The sequence below is a fragment of the Ornithorhynchus anatinus genome, chromosome 3 (assembly GCF_004115215.2).
Source record: "Ornithorhynchus anatinus isolate Pmale09 chromosome 3, mOrnAna1.pri.v4, whole genome shotgun sequence".
NCBI classification, from domain to species: domain Eukaryota; kingdom Metazoa; phylum Chordata; class Mammalia; order Monotremata; family Ornithorhynchidae; genus Ornithorhynchus; species Ornithorhynchus anatinus.
Window position 1 is genome coordinate 89,323,827 of NC_041730.1, and position 23,836 is coordinate 89,347,662.

At 44.6% G+C, this 23,836-nt stretch overlaps 1 protein-coding gene across 8 annotated transcripts in view; it reads right to left on the minus strand.

Annotated features, from left to right (window-relative positions):
* Positions 1-2,536: 2,536 nt before the first annotated feature.
* Positions 2,537-23,836, minus strand: part of GHR (growth hormone receptor) — a 207,506-nt gene continuing 186,206 nt past the window's right edge. For all 8 annotated transcript variants that reach the window (XM_029060280.2, XM_029060279.2, XM_029060278.2 and 5 more), the window contains 6 exons: positions 21,698-21,855; positions 20,837-21,015; positions 16,148-16,313; positions 15,048-15,138; positions 8,542-8,611; positions 2,537-5,543 (listed from right to left, as the gene is read on the minus strand). In XM_029060280.2, the coding sequence (XP_028916113.1) occupies positions 4,572-5,543; positions 8,542-8,611; positions 15,048-15,138; positions 16,148-16,313; positions 20,837-21,015; positions 21,698-21,855 (1,636 nt within the window). In that variant the 3' untranslated portion in view covers positions 2,537-4,571. The remainder of the gene's footprint in view (positions 5,544-8,541; positions 8,612-15,047; positions 15,139-16,147; positions 16,314-20,836; positions 21,016-21,697; positions 21,856-23,836) is intronic.

Consider the following 23,836-nt stretch of genomic DNA (forward strand, 5'->3'; position numbering starts at 1 on the left):
CTTCTCACCTATAGAGTGGGCATAATATTGTTCATTTTTCACCTCCATCTCAGGATGGTGCAAGTTCAGTAATACCTGCAAAGCAGATTGAGATCTCTGGAGATGAGGACCAGATTCAGCAGCTTGGCCTAGTGGATAGAGCAAGGGCCTGGGAGTCAGAAGGCTTGGCTTCTAATCCTGGCTCTGCCACTTGTCTGCTGTGTAACCTTGGGTAAGTCACTTAACTTCTCTGGGCCTCAGTTATCTCATCTGTAAAATGGGGATTGAGATGGGGAGCCCCATGTGGGACAGGTTCTGTGTCCAACCTGATTTCCTTGTGTCTACCTCAGTGCTTAGTACAGGGCCTGACACATAGTAAGCACTTAACAAATGTAATTATTATTATCCTGACTCTGCCGCTTTTCTGCTTTGTGACCTTGGGCAACTCACTTCACTTCTCAGTGCCTCAGTTCCCTCATCTGTAAAATGGGGATTAAGACCGAGCCCCATGTGGGATAGGGACTTTGTCCAGCCCGATTTGCTTGTATCTACCCCAGTGCTCAGTACAGTGTCTGACGTATAGTAAGTGCTTAAAAATTCCATTATCATTATTATTATTATTATTTTGAAGGGACAGCTCTCACCTCTGGGCTGCACTGTGGACGGCAGGACGTTCTCCCCGACAGACAGCGATATGAAGCAGCCAACGGGGTGATCCATAGGCAGAACGTGAAGTAAGTCAGGGCCTGGTGGGGGTGCAGTCACCCCACCGGTGTGCCCGGGGTGGGGGTCAGGGTTGGGGGCAAGTGGCTGGGGCATGGTTAGCCCATGACCCCCACAGTCCTTGGTCCCAGCGAAAGCCAGTCATATCGCCATCTCCATAACACAGTCTTCTGCCAATCCACTGGGGGTCCAAACCCACCTTCAAAAGACCTCCCGGGTCACAGGGTTTCCCTTCCGCCCGAGGGGAATGAATGAATGAAATCAGTCACTAAATTCTCTTGTTTCTACCTTCACGACATGTCTAAAATCCACCCTTTCTTCTCCATCTAGATTGCTGCTATGCTGATCCAAGTATTTATCATATCCTGCCTTGACTATGACATCAGCTTCCTCATTGACCTTTGCTGTCTCTTATCTCGCCCAACTCCTGTTTCAAATTCACTCTGTGGCCTGGATCATTTTTCTAAAAAAAATTCAGTCCACATCTCCTCACTCAGGAACTTCAAGTGGCTTCTCATCCACCTCTACATCAAATAGAAACTTCTTGCCATCATTTTTAAAGTATTCAATCATCTCCCCCCGCCACCTTACCTTGCTGATTACCCTACTACAACCCAGTCCATATACTTCAATCGTCAATGCCAATGTACTCACAGTACCTCAATCTCACCCATCTTGCCAATGACCCCTTTTCCACATTCTCTCTCTGGCATGGAACTCCCTCCCCACTATATCTGACAGACCATCACTCTCCCCACTTTTAGAGGCTTATTAAAATCTCTTCTTTTCCAAGAGGTCTTCTCCAAAGATATCCTCTATTCCCTTTCTATCTCTCCCTTCTGCATCCATTATGCCCTTCGATCTGTCCCCTTTAGGCCCTCCATATTTACCCTCCCTTACCCCCCAGCCCCAGAGCCCTTGTGTACGTAGCCACTGTAATTTATTTTAATGTCTGTTTTCCCCACAACCAGCTCACAATCTAGGAGGCTGCCCCACTGATTGACTGATTAACAATACTTCCCTGGATTACCCTAATGATCTATTGAATTTTAGAGAAGCACAGTTTGATCCCAGAGCTGAGGTAGCCAGTTGGAGAGCAGTCACTGGTAATAAGATTTAGCTCGTTGTGGACAGGGAATGTGTCTGTTTATTGTTATATTGTAATCTCCCAAACACTTAGTACAGTGCTCTGCACATGGCAAGCGCTCAATAAATACGATTGAATAATTGTTTGTTTCCCATACACTCCAAGTTCCATCTGGTGTGATGGACATCAGATCTTCCCCAACTCACTTTATCCCATGGAGAGATGGTCTTTTCAATTGTGGTTTTACCTAGCAGGGTATCTCAGTAACCAAACCTCTGTGGTCGGTAAGCGAATGGACATTTCACTTCCTTTCCGCATGAAATAAGAGAAACAATGTGGTCAGGACAGAGCATGGACCTGGGAGTCAGAGGACCTGGGTTCTAATCCCTGCTCCTCCACTTGTCTGCTGTGAGACCATGGACAAGTCAGTTAGCTTATCTGTGCCTCAGTTTCCTCATCTGAAAAAGGGGGATTAAAGCTGTGCCATATGGAACATGGACTGTGTCCAATCCGATTATCTTGTCTCTTCCCTAGGGCTTAGTACAGTTTCTGGCACTTAGTATGTGTTTAACAAATGCCTAGAAAAAAATTATGCCCTTTGGATGTTCATGAGACAGTAATACTATGTATTTGATGCTTATGTTCTGGACTCTGGAGAATCAATTCCTTAGTAAAAGTGCTTCTACCGCTCAGTAAATACCATTGATCAACTGAAGATTTTGGGCAGACAGCAAGGAAACACAATATCAAGGATCCAAGAAAATAAATTTATTAAATTTTGAAAGGAAAAAAAATCCACAGACATAAAGAAAGTTAAATATAAACCGTAAGTCACAACTGTTCATACTGATGAGTAATGGCTTGCGTAACCAGTAAAGTACCAAATGACATTCTGAGATTGATTGAGGTATTTAACTATTTTTGGCTATAGAAACTTTTTCAGCCTGCAGTAATATAGTAGGAGACTTTTTCCAAACACATACAGAGCTTTTAACTGAAATAATTTTACACTTATGAAATTTTACGTGAAACTAAATAACGCAGCTGTTAGAAAACTGTAGCAGCAAGTTAGCAGAAGATCTAATAAACAGTTACAAAAAAGGAACACGGTGAGCTATTAAAACTCAAATCCACTATTGACAGTTCCTTCGGGATCAAGGGAAACTTAAGTCCCTGATTGCAGCCAATAAATGTTTGTGCTACACCGGCAAAAACTGCTTATCGTCTCTAGACCGTAAGCGCATTATGGGCAGGGAACGTGCCTACCAAGTCTTTTACATTGTACTCTCCCAATTGCTTACTTCAGTGTCTGCACACAGTAAGTGCTCAAAAAATAGAACTGATTGATTATCATAAAGTTAATCTTGCCGAGGCCAGTCCCATTTTCTCATAGGTTGACGAATGTAGGTCATTTTGGCTTGAGGTATGACCCCTCTCTTGTAATACGGTTTGCGGACATTTTCCTAAGCTGGTATCTTCTCTTGACTGGGGAAAACTGAGGGCTGTGAGATGGAAGTTGCTAAACTTCCAGTAAAAGTTGGATGGGGAGAAACTCAGAGCCTTTGCCTAAAATTAGTTTTTGGATCATCGGTGACTTGAAACTGGTCCTGATTACATGGATTACAGGCTAGCTTGACTGTATGTGTCTGGTGTAGGCTGGAAAATGAAAGAATATTTCTTGATCCACATCTCTCTCCTTTCCTGTCCCCTATTAACTTCACTCATTCTGTTTCAACATACAAAAGGCTTTATCGGGACCTGACCGGCCCCCAAAAATAATGGAGCGACTCAGCTTCTATAAGAAAATATACTGCTACCAAGTGCCAAAGCTTATTTTTATTTTCTCTGTGAACTTCAAAACCACCCCAACTGTAGTGTTTATTTCTGCTACTTTTTCTATCTAAATGGACTGGCACAACCTGAATTTGGTGAAGAATTGATTCTCTCACCACCCTCCCACCCGCCCAGCCTGAATAAGTGTCTGGTAAAGCTTATGTATGCTTCAAAACCTGAACTTACGGATCTAGCTTTAAAAGTCTGGTGAACTAAGAATGCAAGACACTACAATCCCTTTCGAATTTTCTCTGGATAGTTTGGGAGGTATAAAAATGGCATTGTAAAAAACTAATTCGTTTTTTGCTTTTTATGGTGTCGCCGTGACTAAGGCAGAAATCGGCGTCAGTCTCACAACAGCGACTACATTCTTCAGAGGGATCATCGTAATCAAACTACAGTACACAGTGTGTAGTGTAATATAAAACAGGCATGCTGTATGTCTAGAATATTAAAATAGCTTTATTAATTTGTATGTTAAAATAAATGTTTGACTTACCCAAACTACTTTTTGCTTCCCCACCTCTATTTTACTTTAATTTCCAATTACTGATAAAAAACCTCAGCAAACGGTACGATTTGCATTAGATTCTCCTGAACTGCAAAACCCCCTGATTTTAGCTTTTTCAAAAAGCACGATTTACTGTACATTAAAAACATTGTCATTCGATGCTTAGTATCACAAAATCAACACCCACGATAACAAGACAATCACTGCTACTACACAGTCTTTGGAGACGACTCTTTAAAATATTTACAGGGCACAAGAGGAATTGTCAGATTAATATTTTATCATGTTTCAACGTTTCAGGAAAAAGCATAAAGAACCACACACACGAAAAACACAAAAACAAAACAAAAGAAAGGTTTAAACATTGTTTGGGTTGAAGTGCACAAGACCAAGCCAACACTATGCCATTACATACGTCTACGCAGAGAAAACAAGAGGCTAAGGCAGAATTTTGTTCAGTTGGTCTGTGCTCACGTAGCCGCAGGATGTGAGAAATTCTTTGTTTGGGACTGGCAGGGTAGTGGCATTGAGCACGAGGCCCTGCGGTGACTGAATGATGTGAATGGAGGTATAGTCCGGAACGGGCGTGTCAGGGTTTGAGGCTTCTGCTGGCATTCTGGAGCTCACAGAAGTAGTGGTAAGGCTTTCTGTGGTGAAATACACATCCTCCTCAGGGCACTTCGGAGCCACATGTGGCTCTGCCCCTTTGGGAGGGGCCGCGGCGATGGATTTTTTCACGTCCGCCTCGCAGAAGTAGGCGTTGTCCGTGGTGGGGTTGGGCAGACCGAGCGAGGTGGATTCCGGGAGAGCGTCACACTGCGTTCGACTCGCCTTGTTTCGCCCCGGAGAAAGGACGACGCTTCCCGCTGGAGTGATGTCGCTTACCTGGGTGTAAAAGTCGATGTTGGCCAGTGAACTGTGGTTGCTCAGCTGAGAGTGGACCGGGGGGATCTTGGACTCGACGCCGTCGATCAAAAGTGGTCTTGGCTTGGTACCGACCGGTGAGAGGGGGTCGTGGGGCTCCGGGGAGTCCGGGGTGCTCAAATCAGAAGGCGGGGCGTCATCGGTCTTCCGGTTGAGGCACAAGAGATCTCCTTCCTCCTTGGCTTTCGGCATCTGGGCCACCTCCGAGGACAGATCGCTTATGTCAATGGCACTGAAATCTACCTCTAGAATGTCTGGCTCATAACAGCTAGTTCGCCCTGAGTCGTCATCCTTGGCCCCAAGGCAGTTGAGAGACTTCAGATGGTCATCGTTCAGCAGTCTGTCCGTGTCCGATCCTTCGGTCTTTTCTTCAGAGTCGTCGATGTCCAGTTCGATGAATTCCACCCAGGAGTCATCATTGTAAAATTCAGGTTTGTAACTGTTGTGACTGGCTAAAATCATATTCACCTCTTCCAGCTTCCCTTTCTGCATGACAAATGGAAAAGGAAATGCGGTGAGAAGTGACTGAGTGACCAAGTAACATGTATCATGGGGAACATAATGATAAGAATAATAATAGTGATAATAACAGTACTTGTTAAAGCACTTACTATGCACCAAGCATCGTTCTAAGTGCTGGGCTAGATACAAGTCAATCAGGCTGGACACAGTCCCTGACCCACTTGGGACTCACATTCTCAATCCCCATTTTACAGATGAGATAACTGAGGTCCAGAGAAGTGAAGTGACATACCCAAGGTCACACCGCCGACATGTGGTGGAGCTGGGATTAGAACCCAGGTCCTTCAGACTCCCAGCCCATGCTCTATCTACTACGCCACGTTGCTTCTCTTCATTTGCTCAGGGTCAAGGAATGTGGAGTGACACTAATTTTATCGGCTCTTCCTCCACAATGTTTCCAGAATTTTCTCCTTCCTCTCCGTCCAAACTGCTACCACTTGGTCCAAGAGATTGTTATATCCCCACTTGCCTACTCTGTTCAGTCCGGAACAGTCCTCCCTGTCTCCAATCTCTCCCCTAGTCAGTCCATACTTTATTCTGCTGCCCAAAGTGTTTTCTTGAAGCATAGTTCAACACGCATCCTCTCCATACTTCCTCAAACCTTCAGTGGTTACCTACTCCTCTCTGCATCAAACACCTCCAATCAACTCTCTCCCTCCCATTTATTCTTTCTATTTTTCTACTATGTCCAAGGAGGCTTGTTTGGCTCCTCTCAAGTCAACCTACTTACTGTGCCTCGTTTTCTTCTCTTCCCGCACCAATCTCTTATTTGCACCTTCCCACCTGTGGAACTCTTTTTCCATTCACATCTGGCAGGACACGGCTCTTCCCATCTTCAAAGTCAGTCCGTCAGTCAGTCAATCATATTTATTAAGTGCTTACTGTGTGCAGAACACTGTACTAAGCTCTTGGGAGTGTACAGTGTAACAATATACCACATTCCCTGCCCATAACAAGCCTACAGTTTAGAGGGGGAGACAGACATCAATATAAATCAATAAATTACAGATTTGTATATAAGTGCTGTGGAATGAATAAAGGGAGCAAGTCAGGGTGATGCAGAAGCGAGCTGAATAAAAGGAAAAGAGGGCCTAGTCAGGGAGGCCCTCCTGGAAGAAATGTGCTTTCAATAAGGCTTTAAAGGGGGAGAGAGTCATTGTCGGAATTGAGGAGGAAGGGCATTCCAGGTCAGTGGGAGGACATGGATGAGAGAGGTCAGCAGAGAGATAGATGAGACTGAGGTACAGTGAGAAGAGGGCAAGGTCACTGAGTGCTTTAAAGTCAATGGTGAGGAGTTTCTGTTTCATATGGAGTAGATGGGCAACCACTGGAGGTTCTTGAGGAAGTGGGGAAAGATGGCCTGAATGTTTTTTTAGAAAATGATCTGGGCAGCAGAGTGAGGTATGGATCGGAGTGGGGAGAGGCAGGAGGCTGGGAGGTCAGCAACGAGGTTGATAGGGTAATCAAGGTGGGATAGGATAAGTGATTGGATGAATGTGGTAGCAGTTTGGATGGAGAGGAAAGAGTGGATTTTAGCGATGCTGTGAAGAGAGAACTGCAAGGATTTAGTGATTTCAAAGCTCTTTTGAAATCATAGCTCCTTCAGGAGGCCTTCCCTGTTGAACATGGACTAAATGGTTTTGCAGAAAAATCATCCGGGCAGCAGAGTGAAGTATGGACTGGAGCGGGGAGAGATAGGAGGCGAGGAAGCTGATGCAGTAGTTAAGTCGAGATAGGATAAGTGCTTAGATTCATTCATTCAATCATATTTATTGAGCGCTTACTATGTGCGTAGCACTGTACTAAGTGCTTGGAATGTACAATTCGGCAACAGATAGAGAAAATGCCTGCCCCAGCTTAAGTAGCAGTATGGATGGAGCGGAAAGGACAGATTTTATCACTGTTGTGTAGATAGAGCTGACAGGATATGGTGAAAGACTGAGTCAGTGGGTTGAATGAGAGAGATGAGTTGAGGATAACACCAAGGCTTGTGAAACAGGGAGGATCATGGTGCTCTCTGTGGTGATGGGAAAGTCAGGGGGAGGGCAGGATTTGGGTGGAAAGAGGAGGAGTTCTGTTTTGGACATGTTAAGTTTGAGGTGTTGGTGGGACAACCAGGTAGAGATGTCCTGAAGGCAGGAAGAAATGCAAGACAGCAGAGAAGGAGAGAGATAAGGGCTGGAGATATAGATTTAGGAATCAGTCACATAAAGATGATAGTTGAGACCACGGGAGTGAATGGGTTCTCCAAGGGAGTGGATGTAGATGAGGAACAGAAAGGGATCTAGAACTGAGCCTTGAGGGACCCCCGCAGTTTGGGGATGGAAGGCAGAAGAGGAGCCCATGAAAAAGATTTAGAATGAACAGTCAGAGGGATAGGAAGACAACCAGAGAAGCAACATGGCCTGGGAGTCAGAAGGACCTGGGTTCTAATCCCAACTCCGACTCCTGTCTGCTGTGTGACTTCAGGCAAGTCATTTCACTTATCTGTGCCTCAGGTCCTTCACCAGTAAAATGGGGATTAAGACCGTGAGCCCCACGTGGGCCAGGGACTGTGTCCAACCAAATTAGCTTATATCTAACACAGGGCTTAGTATAGTGCCTGACCCATACTAAACACTTAACAAATACCATAAAAAAACAATCAGGAGAGGCCAGTGTCAGTGAAGCCAAGGTCGGATAATGTTTTCAGGAGAAGGGGGTGGTCCGCATTCATTCAATAGTATTTATTGAATTCTTACTGTGTGCAGAGCACTGTACTAAGTGCTTGGGAGAGTACAGTACAATAATAAACAGACATATTCCCTGCTCACAAGGAGGTTACAGTCTAGAGGAGGGACCAAGTGCTTGCTATAGTACTCTGTACACAGTAAGCACTCAATAAATACTATTGGATTGTGAGCGCTATCTAAGATAGGAAGCCAAGCTAGGTTTGGAAGTGTAAGTGAAGGTTGTTTATTACCTTTAGGAAATCTGGGTCAATCCCTTTAATCTTGGGAACCGGAACCGGAGGGAGAATCAACATCTTGATCCTGAAAAAAACAAATCTATTTAGAGTCTGAAGTACGGTTCAAACATGGCTTTGTTAAGAAAGGAGACGTTTTGGCCCCGGCTTTTTTTCCACTCCTTTGTCTCCAGGGGAATGAAGTCCCCCACCCCCTCCCACACACAGGAGAAGACACTGGGCAGAGGAGCAGAGCCAGGCACCATCGGGGCTGTGGGGAGCTCAGCCATCAATCAATCAATCATTTGTATTTATTGAGCGTTTACTATGTGGAGAGAACCGTACTAAGCGCTTGGGAGAGTACAATACAACAGAATTAGCAGACACGTTCTCTGCCCATATGAGCTTACAGTCTAGAGGGGGAGACAGACATTCATGTGAATAAAAAATTTGTACTATATAATTTAAAGACATTCATTCATTCATCCAATAGTACTTATTGAGCGTTTACTATGTGCAGAGCTCTGTACTAAGCGCTTGTAATGTACAAATCGGTAACATATAGAGACAGTCCCTGCCCTTTGATGGGCATTTACATAGGTGCTACGGGGTTGGGGATATGGAGAACATCAAGTGTCCAAAGGTCACAGATGGAGGTACAGCTCAGTCTCCTCCCTCCTGCCCTCCACCAAGGGTAGTGATGACTGTAACAGCAAAACAGCATAACAGTAAAAAACATTATGGTGTTTGTTAAACACTTATTAGGCACCAGGCACTGTACTAAGTGCTGGGATGGATACAAGCAAGTAGGGTTGGACCCAGTCCCTGTCCCATGTGGAACTCACAGTCTCAATCCCCATTTAACAGGTGAGGGAACTGAAGCACAGAAAAGTGAAGTGACTTGCCCAAGGTCACCCAGGGGACAAGTTGCAGAGCTGGGATTAGAACCCATGACCTTCTGACTCCCGGGCCTGTGCTCTATCCACGATGCCACTTAACCTCTCTATGCCTCAGTTTCCTCAATTGCAAAATGGTGATCAAATATCTGTTCTCCCTCCTACTTACACTGGGAGCCTCATGTGGGACAGAGATTGTATCCAACCTGATTAACTGTATACACCCCAGTGCTTAGAACAGTGCTTGACACATTGTAAGCACTTAACAAATACCATAATAAAAAATAAAATAAAAAGAACTGTGGCCTGGTGTGAGGAAGTGCCTCTTGACTGTCTTTGCCTCACCCTCTAGATTGTAAGCTCAATGTGGGCAGGGACTGTGTCTGTTATATTGTTATACCGTACTCTCCCAAATGCTTAGTACAGTGCTCTGCACACAGTGAGCACTAAATAAATACATTTGACTGATTGACTGACTGGGCCCTTCCAAGTAGCATGGGTTAGTGGCAAGAGCTTGGGCTCGGGAGTCAGAGGACATGGGTTCCAATCCCGGCTCCACCACTTGTCTGCTGTGTGACCTTGGGAAAGGCATTTCACTTCTCTGTGTCTCAGTTCCCTCATGTGTAAAAAGGGAATTAAGACTGTGAGCCCCACGTGGGACAAGCATCTTACCTTATATCTACACCAGAGCTTAGAACAGTGCTTGGCACATAGTAAGTGCTTAACAAATACCATAGTTATTATTATTTAACACTCCCAATAGATTTATTAATTTGCTATTAACTTGTTTTGATTGTGTTTCCCTGACATCTTTCCCCGCTTGGATTATGGGACGAAGACTGTGTCTGATCTCATTATCCTGTTTCTTCCCCAGGGCTTAATAAATGTGAGCAATAATAAAAACAATAGTGACAACAAAATATTGGCAGTACTTGACTTCTTGTTCTTCCAGATTCGCAATGTTCTGACGAGGTGGGAGTGGAAGAGGGGAAGGCTGAGGAGTTAAGAGATTGGGGAGTTGGGCAAGGAGGAGTGGAGTGGGAGGGGATATAAAGGAAAGAGAAGAAGTGGGAAATAGGAAAGGGTAAGAGGGGCAGCAGCCGTGTTCATGTGACCCTGCTAGCCCATCCTGTCATAGGAGATTTGGGGTCTCAGAGGAAATTTGCTGCTCTGGGGTTCAGGTCCGGCCATGCTGGAATGGGATAGTTCAGTTCAGTCATATTTATTGAGCGCTTACTGAGTACAAAGCAATGCATTAAGTACTTGGGAGAGTACAATATAGGCACGAGACGCAGCAGCATTCTTTCACTCATTCAATCGTATTTATTGAGCACTTACTATGTGCAAAGCACTGTACTAAGTGCTTGAGAGAGAACAATATAACATCAGGCACATTCCCTGCCCACAAAAAGCTCAGAGTCTAGAGCAGAGGTGGGTGTTCAGTGTTCCAAACAACTTGAACGTGGGGAAGGTCATGACGGTCAGATTTCTCCCTCTCCCTTTTGTGTCATTCTGATTGCTCCATTTATTCATCTCCTCTCGCAGCCCCATGGCACTTATGTACATATCTATATCTATATCTATCTATCTATCTATCTATCTATCTATCTATCTATCTATCTATCTATCTATCTATCTATCTATATCTAATTATCTATCTATATTCTATCTATCTATATTAATGTCTGATTCCCTCCTCTAGACTGTAAGCTCGTTGTGGGCAAGGGATGTGTCTGTTATATTGTTCTATTGTACTCTCCCAAGCACTCAGTACAGTGCTCTGCACACAGTAAGTGCTCAATAAATATGATTGACTGACAATCAATCAATCAGTTGTCTATGTTGAGTCTTACTGTGTGCACACCACTGTACTGAACGCTTGGGAGAGTACAATAGAACAGTTGATAGACACATTCCCTGTCCATGACGAACTTACAGTCTAGAGGGGGACCCTGGGCTGGCCTCTGGAGCAGTGAAAGATCATTCTTTTATTGTAAAATCGATTAAGCCCAGAGTTTTCCTACCAGCCCTCTCCTCTGCAAAGCCTATGAACTCAGATCTGTGTCTTCTCTGGCCTTATGCTGTTGAGTCATCTCTGACCCGTAGCGACATCATGGGCACATCTCTCCCAGAATGTCCTAACTCCATCTGCAATCGTTCTGGTAGTGTATCCATAGAGTTTTCTTGGTAAAAATACAGAAGTGGTTTACCATTGCCTCCTTCTGTGCAGTCAACTTGAGTCTCCACCCTTGATTCTCTCCCTGCCACTCGCTAGCCACTGCCCAAGCTAGGAATGGAATGGGTATGCCGCTGTTTGACTCTCCCTCCCTTAGCGGAGACTGGTAGAATACTGGAAACTCTCCAGGTGTGACCCTGAGAGGGGACTCAGATCTGTACCCCTGAAGGATTTGATTTTCACCTTACGTTCAGCCCCACAATACTTTTGTACATCTATCAGTCAATCATATTTACCCAGCGCTTACTGTGTGCAGAGCACTGTACCTCATGCTTGGGCGAGTACAGTGTAACAAAATAATAGAGTTGATAGACATGTTCCCCGCCCACAAAGAGTTTACAGCCTAGAGGGGAAGACAGATAATGATATAAGTACTGTGGGGCTGAAGTAGGGATGAGTAAGGGGAGCAAATTCCAAATGTAAGGGTGACACAGAAGGGATTGTCTCTATCTGTTGCTGAATTGTACATTCCAAGCACTTCGTACAGTGCTCTGCACATAGTAAGCGCTCAATAAATACTATTGAATGAATGAATGGGAGAAGAGGAAATGAGGGCTTAGTCAGGGAAGTCCTCTTGGAGGAGACGTACCTTTAATAAGGCTTTGAAGGTGGGAAGAGTAATTTCCTGTCAGATATGAAAAGAGAGGGTGTTCCAAACCAGAGGCAGCATGTGGATGAGAGGTTAGTGGTGAAGTAAGTAAAGGATACATCTCCTTAAAATATCCTCATATATCCTTAAATCCTGCCACCTCCCTCATCTATTTATTTCCATGTCTGTCTCCTCCTCTTGAAGGCAGTGATTGTGTTTACCAACTCTAATGTGTTGTACTCTCCCAAGCACTTCGTACAGAGCTCAGCACACAGTAAGTGTTCAATTAATACCTCTGATTGATTGATTGCTTTGCTTTTGTTCTATTCATCATTTTAACCTCCCCAGGTATGTAATGATAATAATAACTCTGGTACTTGTTAAGCACTTACTATGTGCTAAGCACTTTTCCAAGCACTGGGGTAGATACAAAGTAATCAAGTTAGACCAGTGCCTGTCCCACATGGGGGTCACGGTCTTAATCCCCATTTTCCGCATGAGGATCAGAGAAGTGAAGTAGCTTGCCCAAGGCCACACAGCAGGCACATGGCGGAGCTGGGATTAGAACCCAGATCCTTCTGACTCCCAGGCCAGTGCTTTATCTATGAAGCCATGCTGCTCTATGTCTGACTCCAGTCTTTTCCTCCTCCCTTCTCTCAAAGTGGCCCATGGGCTGAGAGGCCATATCTGAACAACTCTCCTAGTACATTTCCCCAAGACTAGGTTCCGTTAGCTTGTGGGCAGGGAATGCTTCTACCAACTCTGTTGCATTGTAATCTCCCAACCGATTACTGCAGTGCTTTGCCCACAGTTAGTGCTCAATAACCACCATTGATTGATTAATTGATTGATTTTCTGACCACTCAATAAATACTATTGAATATTTGGACACAGCCTTGCTGCATTCAGCTTACATAATAATGATGGCATTTGTTAAGCACTTACTACGTGCATAGCACTGTTCTAAGCACTGGGAGGGGATACAAGGTGATCAGGTTGTCCCATATGGGGCTCACAGTCTTGATCCCCATTTTACAGATGAGGTAACTGAGGCACAGAGAAGTTAAGTGACTTGTCCAGAGTCACACAGCTGACAAGTGGCAGAGCTGGGATTAGAACCCATGACCTCTGATTCCCAAGCCCGTGCTCTTTCCACTGAGCCACACTACATCAGCAGCAGGTTTTCAACAGTCGATTTTATTAAATTCTAGGAGATTTATAAACCACTTTTCAGAGTCCGGGCCAGAGCTTCAAGCCTGCATGAGGCCGATTTCTGTGTTAATGCCAAGAAAAAACAAGCGCAATATGTTTCTATTATATTTTATCTACAAGGGGAAAAACAACTTTAGCACCGATCATCATAGGGGAGGCAAGTATTGCAGTGGATAGAGTCTGGGCCTGGGAGTCAGAAGGTCATGGGTTCTAATCCCAGCTCTGCCATTTGTCTGCTGTGTGGCCTTGGACAAGTCACTTCACTTCTCTGGGCCTCAGTCACCTCATCTGTAAATTGGGGATTAAGACTGTGAGCCTTACTTGGGACAGGGACTGTGTCCAACCCGATTTGCTTGTATCCACACCAATGTTCAGTATGGTCACTGGCACACAGTAAGCACTTAACAAATACCACAACTATAATTATTATTTGCTTCCTAATTTGCAGAGTGACTCAAGATTGAAAAAAAACTCCAGTAGAAAAAAGCTGAAGGCAGCTTTGGTAGCTTGCCTACATGTCATCAAAAATTTTGTGTGATCTCAATAGCCATATGGGACCTGGGGCAGGACACATAACTTCTCCGAAACCTCTCCGTTTCATCATCTGTAAATAACGGTGTCCTGTTCTGCATCTTATTTCCACCTTCAAGACTGCAAGCTCACTGTGGGCAGGAAATGTGTCGACCATTTCTGTTATATTGTACTCTCCCAAGTGCTTACTACAGTCCTCTGCACACAGCAAGCATTCAATAAATTCCACTGATGGATTGACTGATCAAAGACCAGCGGGTCTAGCTTGGCAAAACTGCTAACCTAGTCAGAGCCATGGGGACTTGTCACCTCATCTGTAAAATGGGGATTACGACTGCGAGCCCCATGTGGGACAGGACTGTGTCCAACCTGGTTAACTTGCATCTACCCCAGCGCTTAGTAAAGTGCTGGCACAAAGTAAGCACTTAACAAATTCCCCCAAAATTAAAGATAATTAGGTTGGATATAAGTCCCTGACCCACAAGGGGCTAAGAGTATAAGTAGAGTGGAGAACAGGTACTTAATTTTCATTTCACGATTGAGGAAACTGAGGCACAGAGAAATTAAGTGTCCTACCCAAGGTCACAAATGGCTTATTAGAGTCCATTTGCTCGAGGTCCCTCTTGCCCTGACTCTGGCTCGGATGGTCCGCTAGATTCTGGCTTTCCAACAAGGGGTTGTGGCAATACCTTGGTGTGAATACGTAATTTGGCCCTGAAATTTGATTTATAACTCACAAACCCATCAAAGACTTCATCACTGCTTTCCTAGATTTGTACAGAAAAGAAGCAACCTCCTTAAAAGCAGGGATCATTTCTACCAACTCTATCGTACCCACCCAAGGGCTTAGTACAGTGGTCTGTACAGAGTAGCAGCAAATGTGTCTGTTTATTGTTATACTGAACTTTCCCAAGTGCTCAGAACAGTGCTTTGCATACAGTAAGTACTCAATAATATTATTGAATGAATGAATATTAAATGCTCAATAAATACCATTGATTGATTGACTGAAACATCTCAGGGCATAATTATGCTTTAGAGAAGGCCCTTCCAAACATACCTTTGCTGCTTAGTAAACACGAGTATGAAAAACACCACCGTCAGCCCGAATATTCCCAAGATGATAACCAAAAACCAGGGGAACTGGAAATCTGAAACACACAATAAAAATCACACTGGTGGGTACTTGTGAGTCAGTTTTCACTCTCAATAGAAAAAAGATGCAGCGATTTGTTATCCAAGAAATGAACAGAACAGTTGCTAATTTGGCACTCAGCAGGACTGAATACATTTGTTTTTCATTATTCCCATTCAAGACATCCCACAGACACACACATACACAAAGCTTAAATAGGCTTAAATATACCATTACGGTGATTAACCCAATTAGTCAGGATATGTCATGACCCCACCCGGCGTAGGTATATCATTCTCTCTGGTGACAGGTGATTGGAACTGCTCTCTCACCCATGTCGGCAGTGCCGAAGAGGGTGCCCAGTTCCCTTCATGACATGGCATGCCTGGCTCGCCTCCACATCACTGCTGCTGGCTAGTGGCAGTGGAAGGAGTGGGAAGCACTGAGCCAGGGACAATCTCAGCCCCTGTGCCCGTTCTGCTTATACCAATCATGGTTCTTACTGATGCTGGACAGAGAAAGGAATCCCTGAGCCCAACGTCCCTTCCTCTCCAGCTGACTGCTTCAGTTACTCTATCCCTCCTTTCCTTCCTTCTCTCCCTCCAGCCTTCCCTCCCTCCTTTCCTTTCACTTCCTCTCTTTCTTCCTCTCTTCCTCTTTCTCCCTCTCTCCCTCCCTGCCTCTTCTTCTTTCCTTCCTTCCTCCCTTCTTTCCTTCCTTTCTTCCGTCCTAACTTCCTTTCTTTCTCTTGCTCTCTCTCCTCTCTCCTTCTTTCCCTCTTTTTAATCCCGGCTCTGCCACTTGTCTTCTGTGTGACTTTGAGCCAGTCACCTTCTCTGTGCCTCTGTTACCTCATCTCTAAAATGAGGATTAAGTCCTCTTTCCTCATGTGGGACAGTGACTGGATATGACCCAATTAACTTGTACCCACCTCAGCATTTAAAACAGTTCTTTACACATACTAGGCACTTAAATACTATTATTATTATTACTGTTATTATTAGTAGTAGAATCTTTCTTCTTACCTTCCTCACAAAGAAGTGGGCTCATCTGGGGAAGAGTCACATAAAGGGTCTCACTGAACTCCCCATATTTCTCAGAGGTCCGTTGTCTACATCTGACTCGAATTTCATACTCTCTGTCCACCTTCAGAGAATACAAGGGGATGTACGTCGTGCGGACGGGCTCCAGCTACAAAAAATAAAAATGTTCATTCGTTCATTGATTCTTTCAATCGTATTTACTGAGTACTTACTGCGTGCAAAGCACTGAATGAATTGCTGATTAGAAAAGGTACTTACTCTCTATCTGTAGATGCACTGAAGTTCCCACACAAAAGATACGATGGAAAACAGTAATGACAAATAGTATTTCTTTTTGAAGGGTGGGGGGCTTTTGGACAAAGAACCCAAAGCACTTTATATACATTTAAAGGGACCTAAGTCTTGAGGGATGTCTTGTGATTAAAAACAATAATAATAACGATGATATGAATTATGGCATTTATTATATGTTCTAGACTGTAAGCTTGCCTCTACACTGTAAGCTCACTGCGCACAGGGAATGTATCTACCAGCTCTGTTGTACTGTACTCTCCCAAGCACTTAGGAAGTGCTCTGCACACAGTAAGTGTCTAATAAATATCATTAGTTCATTGATGTAGCAAGAACTGTTCCAAGCACATGGATAGAAAAAACATAATCAGTTCAGACACAATCCCTGTCCCACATGGGGCTCACAGTCTTGGTGGAGGGAATCGCGTTAGATGCAGTCCCTGTCCCATGTGAGGCTCACAGTCTCAATCCCCATTTTACAGATGAGGAAACTGGGGCACATAGAGGTTAAGTGACTTGCCCAAGGTCACCGAGCAGGCAAAGGGTTGAACTGGGAATGAAACCCAAGTCTCCTGACTCCCAGGCCTGGGCTCTTTCCTTTAGGCCACCCTTCTATTGACGTCATCCAGTCCCCCATTTGCCCCCTTGTCTCTGGGCAGGACTGCAGCTAACTTACCCCTTTCTGTTAACATCCATATCTGTAATTTATTTATCTATACTAATGTCTAAGTAGCATAGCGTAGTGGATAGAGCACAGGCCGGGGAGTCAGAAGGTGATGGGTTCTAATCCCGGCTCCCCAACTTGTCGGCTGTGTGATCTTGGGCAAGTCACTTTACTTCTCTGTGCCTCAGCTACCTCATCTGTAAAATGGGGATTGAGGCTGTGAGCCCTATGGGGGACAGGGGCTATATCCAACCTGATTTGCTTATATCTACCCCAGCGCTTAGTACAGTGCCTGGCACATAGTAAAATACCATCATTATTATTATTATTATTATTATTATTATCCTTGTGGTCAGGGGATGTATCTGTTTATTGCTGTATTATACTCTCCCCAGCGTTTAGTACAATGCTCTGCACACAGTAAGTGCTCAATAAATATGATTGACTAACTAACTGTTTATTACCTGAGGTCACTGACTGTTTATTATCTGAAGAGGGAGAGTTTTGCCAGTCTTCCATACTTATGCTTTCCTGAGTACCACAGCTCTCCTGTGCAGAATCCTCAATCAATCAGTCATCAATCAATGATCTTTATTGAGTGTTTACTTTGTGCAGAGCACTGTACTTAGCACTGGGGAGAGTCCAATCTAACATAGTTGGTAGACACAGTCCCTGCCCACAATGAGCATACCCTTACTCATACGTTCAGAGACGAGAATGGATGCAGTTGCTCCGTACAGATGATCTTTTCAACCCACTATCAATTTAGTGAATATGATGAAGCAAAGGCTATTTTCTAAGTCAAATATTCCCGAAGCAAGTACGTAGTAATGTTGGTGTTGGTTAAGCTCTTACTATGTGCAGAGCACTGTTCTAAGCGCTGGGCACTGTTCTAAGCACTGGGCACTGTTCTAAGCGCCGGGCACTGTTCTAAGCGCTGGACACCGTTTTAAGCACTGGGCCCTGTTCTAAGCGCTGGATGCACTAGCAGGGTAAGTGTTAGCAGAACGAACCACTTCTGGTTTGAGAACTCTCACACTTCCTTATCCGAATCGGAAACTGGGACCACGGACGTTCGCCATAATCCTACCAACCCTTTCTACTTTTGTGTCGAAGTCCGGGTTCTGACTCCGGCAGTGATGATGATAATAATTGTGGTATTTGGTAAGCGCTTACTATATGCCAGGTACTGTTCTATGAACTGGGGTAGGTACAAGGTAATCGAGTTGGACGCAGTCCCTGTCTGACATAGGGCTCACAGTCTTAATCCCCATTTTACAGACGAGGGAACTGAGGTGCAGAGAAGTAAAGCGACTTGCCCAAGGTCATGCAGCAGACCAGTGGCAGAGCTGGGATTACAAGCCAGGGCCAGACAGCTCTATTCACTAGGCCATGGTGCATTCAGCTGCAAGTTCAATTGTTACTAAAACAACATAGTCAAAGCTCATTTGCTTGTGGTGGTGATAGCCAAAATATCTGCTAGAAAGGATCTGACCCACTGCCAACACACATGTACGTATCCATAATTTATTTTATTTTAATGTCTGTCTCCCCCTCTAGACTGTAAGCTCCTTGTGGGCAGGGAATTGTGTCTGCCAACTCTGTCGTACTGTACTCTCTCACGTGCAGAGTACAGTGCTCTCTACACAGTACGCGCTCAGTAAATACCACTGATTGATTGATTGCTGGAGGGCACTAGGGCATATAAATGATGTGGGGAAGTGGGTCAGGAAATTGGGCGTGATGTGACATTGTTGAGGCCGCTTGACCATTTAGGTTGACTTAGCATCGGTGGCTAAAGATTTGTACATGCTGGAGAAAGAGCATGGCCTAGTGGAAAGAGCACGGATCTGGGAGTCAGAGGACCTGGGTTCTAATCACAGCTCTACCAATTGCTTGCTGAGTGACCTTGAGCAAGTCACTTCACTTTTCTGTGCCTCAGCTCTCCGTTCTCCCTCCTATTTAGACTGTGAGCCTCATGAGGGGACAGGGACTGTGTTAAATCCAATTAACTTGTATCTACTCCAGCACTGAGAATGGTGTTTGACATACAGTAAGCGCTTAACAAATACCATAAAAATAAAAATAAAATTAATGTCCATCTCCCTGTCTAGACTGTAAGCTCGTTATAGGCAGGGAATGTGCCAAGCGCTTAGTATAGTGCTCTGCAGAGTAAGTGTTCAATAAATATCTTTTATTTATTGATTGATAACTCATACCCTGAAATAAGTACAATCACTCTGATTTTTCTCTAGCTTTGGGCCATGCAGAACTTATCTCAGTGCTGAGTTCCACTGGATTTGGAAAGGTTGACAAATGTTATGCTTAGGGTAAGAGGAAGGGAGCAGCGTGGCCTGGTGGATAGAGAATGGGCCCGGGAGTCAGAAGGACCTGGGTTCTAATCCTGCCTCCACCACTTGTCTACTGGGTGACCTTGGGGAAGTCACTTCACTTCTCTGTGCCTCAGTCACTTCATACATAAAATGGGGATTAAAACTGGGAGCCCCATGTGGATCAGGGACTATGTCCAACCTAGGTACTTTGGATCTACTTGGCATACAGTATGAGCTGGCTGCATAGTAAGCACTTAACAGATCCCATAAAAACAAAACAAAACAAAGGGAGAACCTAGCAGGCCCTCTCCCTTGGTCTTGCCACAAAATAATGATAATACCTTAGTTTTCTAGAGAACTTTTATTCCCAAAATACTCTCACATTAACTAGATCATTTCAGACCTCACAACAGCCCCATGAGGTAGGGAGGAGAGGCAGGTATCATTATTCCCATTTTACTGAAGGGGATACTGAGGTACAGTGAAGTGAAAGCACTTGCCCACAGTCACATGGCCGGTTAGAGGTACAGCTCGGACTCGAACCCTGGTCCTCTGGCTCTGCCACTTGGCCACACCATGACCGATCAGTTGACACTGAATAACAGTAAGCTCGCATTAGCCAAGCAGGCAAGGGGCAGAGCGGGATTAGAATCCAGGTCTCTTGATTGTCGGGTCCATTCTCTTTCCGCTAGGGCACCCTGCTTCCACCTTTTGGAGCACCCCCTGGTGCAGAGCACTGTACTAAGTGCTTCAGAAGTGCAGAGTAATGAAGTGGTATGTTACCTGTTTATGCTCTGATTGGGGAGACAAACATGAAAATATTTCCAACTACAGTGTTCAAAATAAATAAACTGAGCATACAGAAGGGTATTATCCAGCAGTTCCAGGTGAGAAAAAAACTGTTTTCTAGAGAACCATTCGTCCACCAATCAATCAGTGGCATTTATTAAAAACAAATAATAATAACGATGATATTGTTAAGCGCTTACTATAGGTCAAGCACTGTTCTAAGCCCTGGGGTAGATACAAGCTAATCAGGTTGGACACGGTCTCTGTCCCACTTGGACCTCACAATCTTAATTCCCATTTGAAAGATGAGGTAACGGAGGCCCAGAGAACTGAAGTGATTTACCCAAGCTCATCCAGCAGATGAGTGGCAGAGCCGGATTAGAACTCATATCCTTCTGACTCCCAGATCCATGCCCTTTTCACTACGCTACGCTATTTCTCATTATTGAGCGCTTACTACATGCAGAGCCCTGAACTAAGTGCTTGGGAAGGTACAGGACAAAAGAATCAGCCGACATGTTCCCTTTCCAGAATAAGCTAAATGAGGGAATAGCTGCATTTTGAGATGGGGAGGCGGGAGAGTCACCCCCATACCCGTTTCCAGTGCGAATCGTTGGTTTCCTTGAACTGCAGCTCATACTCTAGGATGATCCATCCCTTCTGGACGTCGGCGTTGGGTGGAGGCTCCCAGCGCACCTGGATGTCCGCATGGACCCCCGTCAAGCTGTCATTCAGCAGCGTCCAGTTCAGTCCCACGGGGGGGTCGGGCTGCACTGTTTTAGACAGAGCGAAGACAGGGGTGACGCCGGGTAATAGTAATGATAATGAATAAATAGGGTACTTGTTAAGCGCTTACTATGTGTCAAGCACCATTCTAAGAGCTGGACTAGAAACGAGTTCATCAGGTTGGAAACAGTCCCTGTCCCATCCTGGGGCTCAAACTGTTAATCCCCATTTTCTTGTCTTGCCTGATGTCATCGAGTCGTCTCTGACCCATAGCGACATTTCTTCCAGAACACCCCACATCCATCTGCAATCCTGTCTCCTTAGAGTTTTCTTGGTCAAAATCCTGAAGTGTTTTACCATGCCTCCTTCCGTGCAGTAAACTGTATCTCCGCCCTCGACTCTCTCCCCTGCCAGCATGGGTGAGTTCTGACTTGTAGCAGATTGCCTGCCACTCGCTAGCCACTGCCCAAGCTAAGAATGGAATATATGCTTCTTCTTGACTCTCTCTCCCTTAGTCGAGATGGTAGATTACTCCAGGTGCGGCCCTGAGAGGAGCAATCCCCATTTTACAGATGAGGTAATTGAGGCCCAGAGGAGTGACTTGCCCAGGATCGCACAGCCAACAAGTGGAGGAGCCGGGATTAGAACCCAGGTCCTTCTGACTTCCAGACTGGTGTTCTATCCATTAGGCCAACCTCCTCCTCAATGGAATACAATTCTGAGATTTACCGATATCATCAACGGTGAAACACCTTTCGTCCACTAAGCCAGTGTCCACGGTCAGCTGAATGCAGTAGGGTATCCAGACGGATGTGTATGTTTTATTGAAATAACAGCTGTTTTCTCCAGCGGAGACATAATCGGGACATTCTTTCCACTCGTCGTTCCTGAAAGAGGAAGGAGAAAAATACAGTGCTAATAGTAACGTTCAGAGATGAGTCAGATTTACATGCGTAGGAACTCTATTGTATTGTACTCTCCCAAGGGATTGTCCTGGAGCACAACAAGTACTCAATGAATACTACTGATTGATTGACTTGACACTAATAGTGATGCCAAAGTGAACTGTGCATTTTTGGTACTTAAGGCTATTGACTGACTTACTCCACTTGGTTAATTTTCAATACTCTAGCTATTTATTATCAGGAATATTTTTCCCCCATGGTACATACAATTTCTGCTTGCCTTTCTTTTCCTAGTAATAATAATGACAGTATTTATTAAGTGCGTATTATGTGTCAAGCCGAGTACTATGCCTAGTCCTAGGGTAGATCAATCGACCAATCAATAAATGATATTTACAGAGTGCTTATTCCAAAACAAACACGCAGCAAATATAATCAATATAATACAAGTTTGGATGTCTTTTTCTAGGACACTGACGTTTCTATCAATCCCATTTCAATCTTCCCTTTGCCCCAGTCTGTTGATTCCCAAGCACCACACTCTCAAGGCCAGGAAATCTCTTCATTTTTCAAAAGGCACTGTCTTGTCCATGGGCTTTGGAGTGTTAGGATGATGATGGGAAGGAGTACGGGCAGAGTTGGGACTTTAACAGCACTTAGTACAGTGTCCAGCATTTAGAATGGTGCTTGGCACATTCATCCATTCATTCAATCATATTTACTAAGTGCTTACTGTGTGCAGAGCACAGTACTAAGTTCTTGGAAAGTGAAATGCAACAGTGAGAGACAATCCCTGTCCACATGGGCTTATAGTCTAGAAGGGGGGAGACAGACATCAAAGCAAGTAAACAGTCATCAATATAAATAAATAGAATTATAGGTATATATATACACATAAGTGCTATGGATGGGGGAAGAGCAAAGGGAGCAAGTTGAGGTGACACGGAAAGGAGGGGGAGCTGAGGAAAAAGGGGCTTAGTCTGGGCAGGCACATAATAAGTGCTTAGCAAATACGATTATTGTTATTTGTGGAAATATCGCTCGTGGGAATCCTGTAGGGGAGGCAGAAGAAGGAATTATAACAACAGTGATAATGATGATGTTATTTCTAAAGCACTTACTATGTAACAGGCACTGTATTAAGTGCTGTGGTGGATAGAAGCAAATGAAGTTGGACTCAGTCCCTGTCCCATGTGGGGCTCAGAGTCTCAAACCTCATTTTCCAGATGAGGTAACTGAGGCACGAGAACTGAAGTGACTTGCCCAGAGTTGCACAGCAGACAAGTGGCAGAGCCGGGATTAGAACCCATGAGCCTCTGACTCCCAGGCCCGTGCTCTATCCACTAGGCCATGCTACTTCTCTGGATATATGGATATATACATATCCTTAGACTCTAACATTTCCCCTAAACGTAATTTAATTTACTTTATGTCTGTCTCCTCCTGTAGACTGTAAGCTTATTATGGGCAAGGATCAGTTCAACCAACTCTACTGTACTGTACTCACCCGAGCGCTCAGTACAGTTCTCTGCACATAGTAAGCGCTTAATAAATACCACTGATTAATTGATTGAGTTGAACCTCCTGGGGGCCGATAACTACACCAAATTCACTCAAGGTTCTCAAAGCAAATCATCTCCCTCTTGACTGAAAGCACACTGTGGGCAAGGAACATGTCTACTGACTCTGTTATATTGTACTCTCCCAAGCTCTTAGTACAGTGCTCTGCACAGGGTAAGAGCTTAAAAATACAATTGATTGGTTGATTCCTCCTGCCACCCCCCTCATCCATCTTCCCACCTTTACCTAGGAGAGGCCCCTCTCTTTATGCCGCCCCTTCCATTGGCTGAGGAGGCATACGTTTCAACTGTTTATTGTTTTATTTTATTCTCCCAAGCATTTAGTACAGTGCTCTGCTTACAGAAAGCACTCAATAAATATGATTGAATGAAATATTTCTATG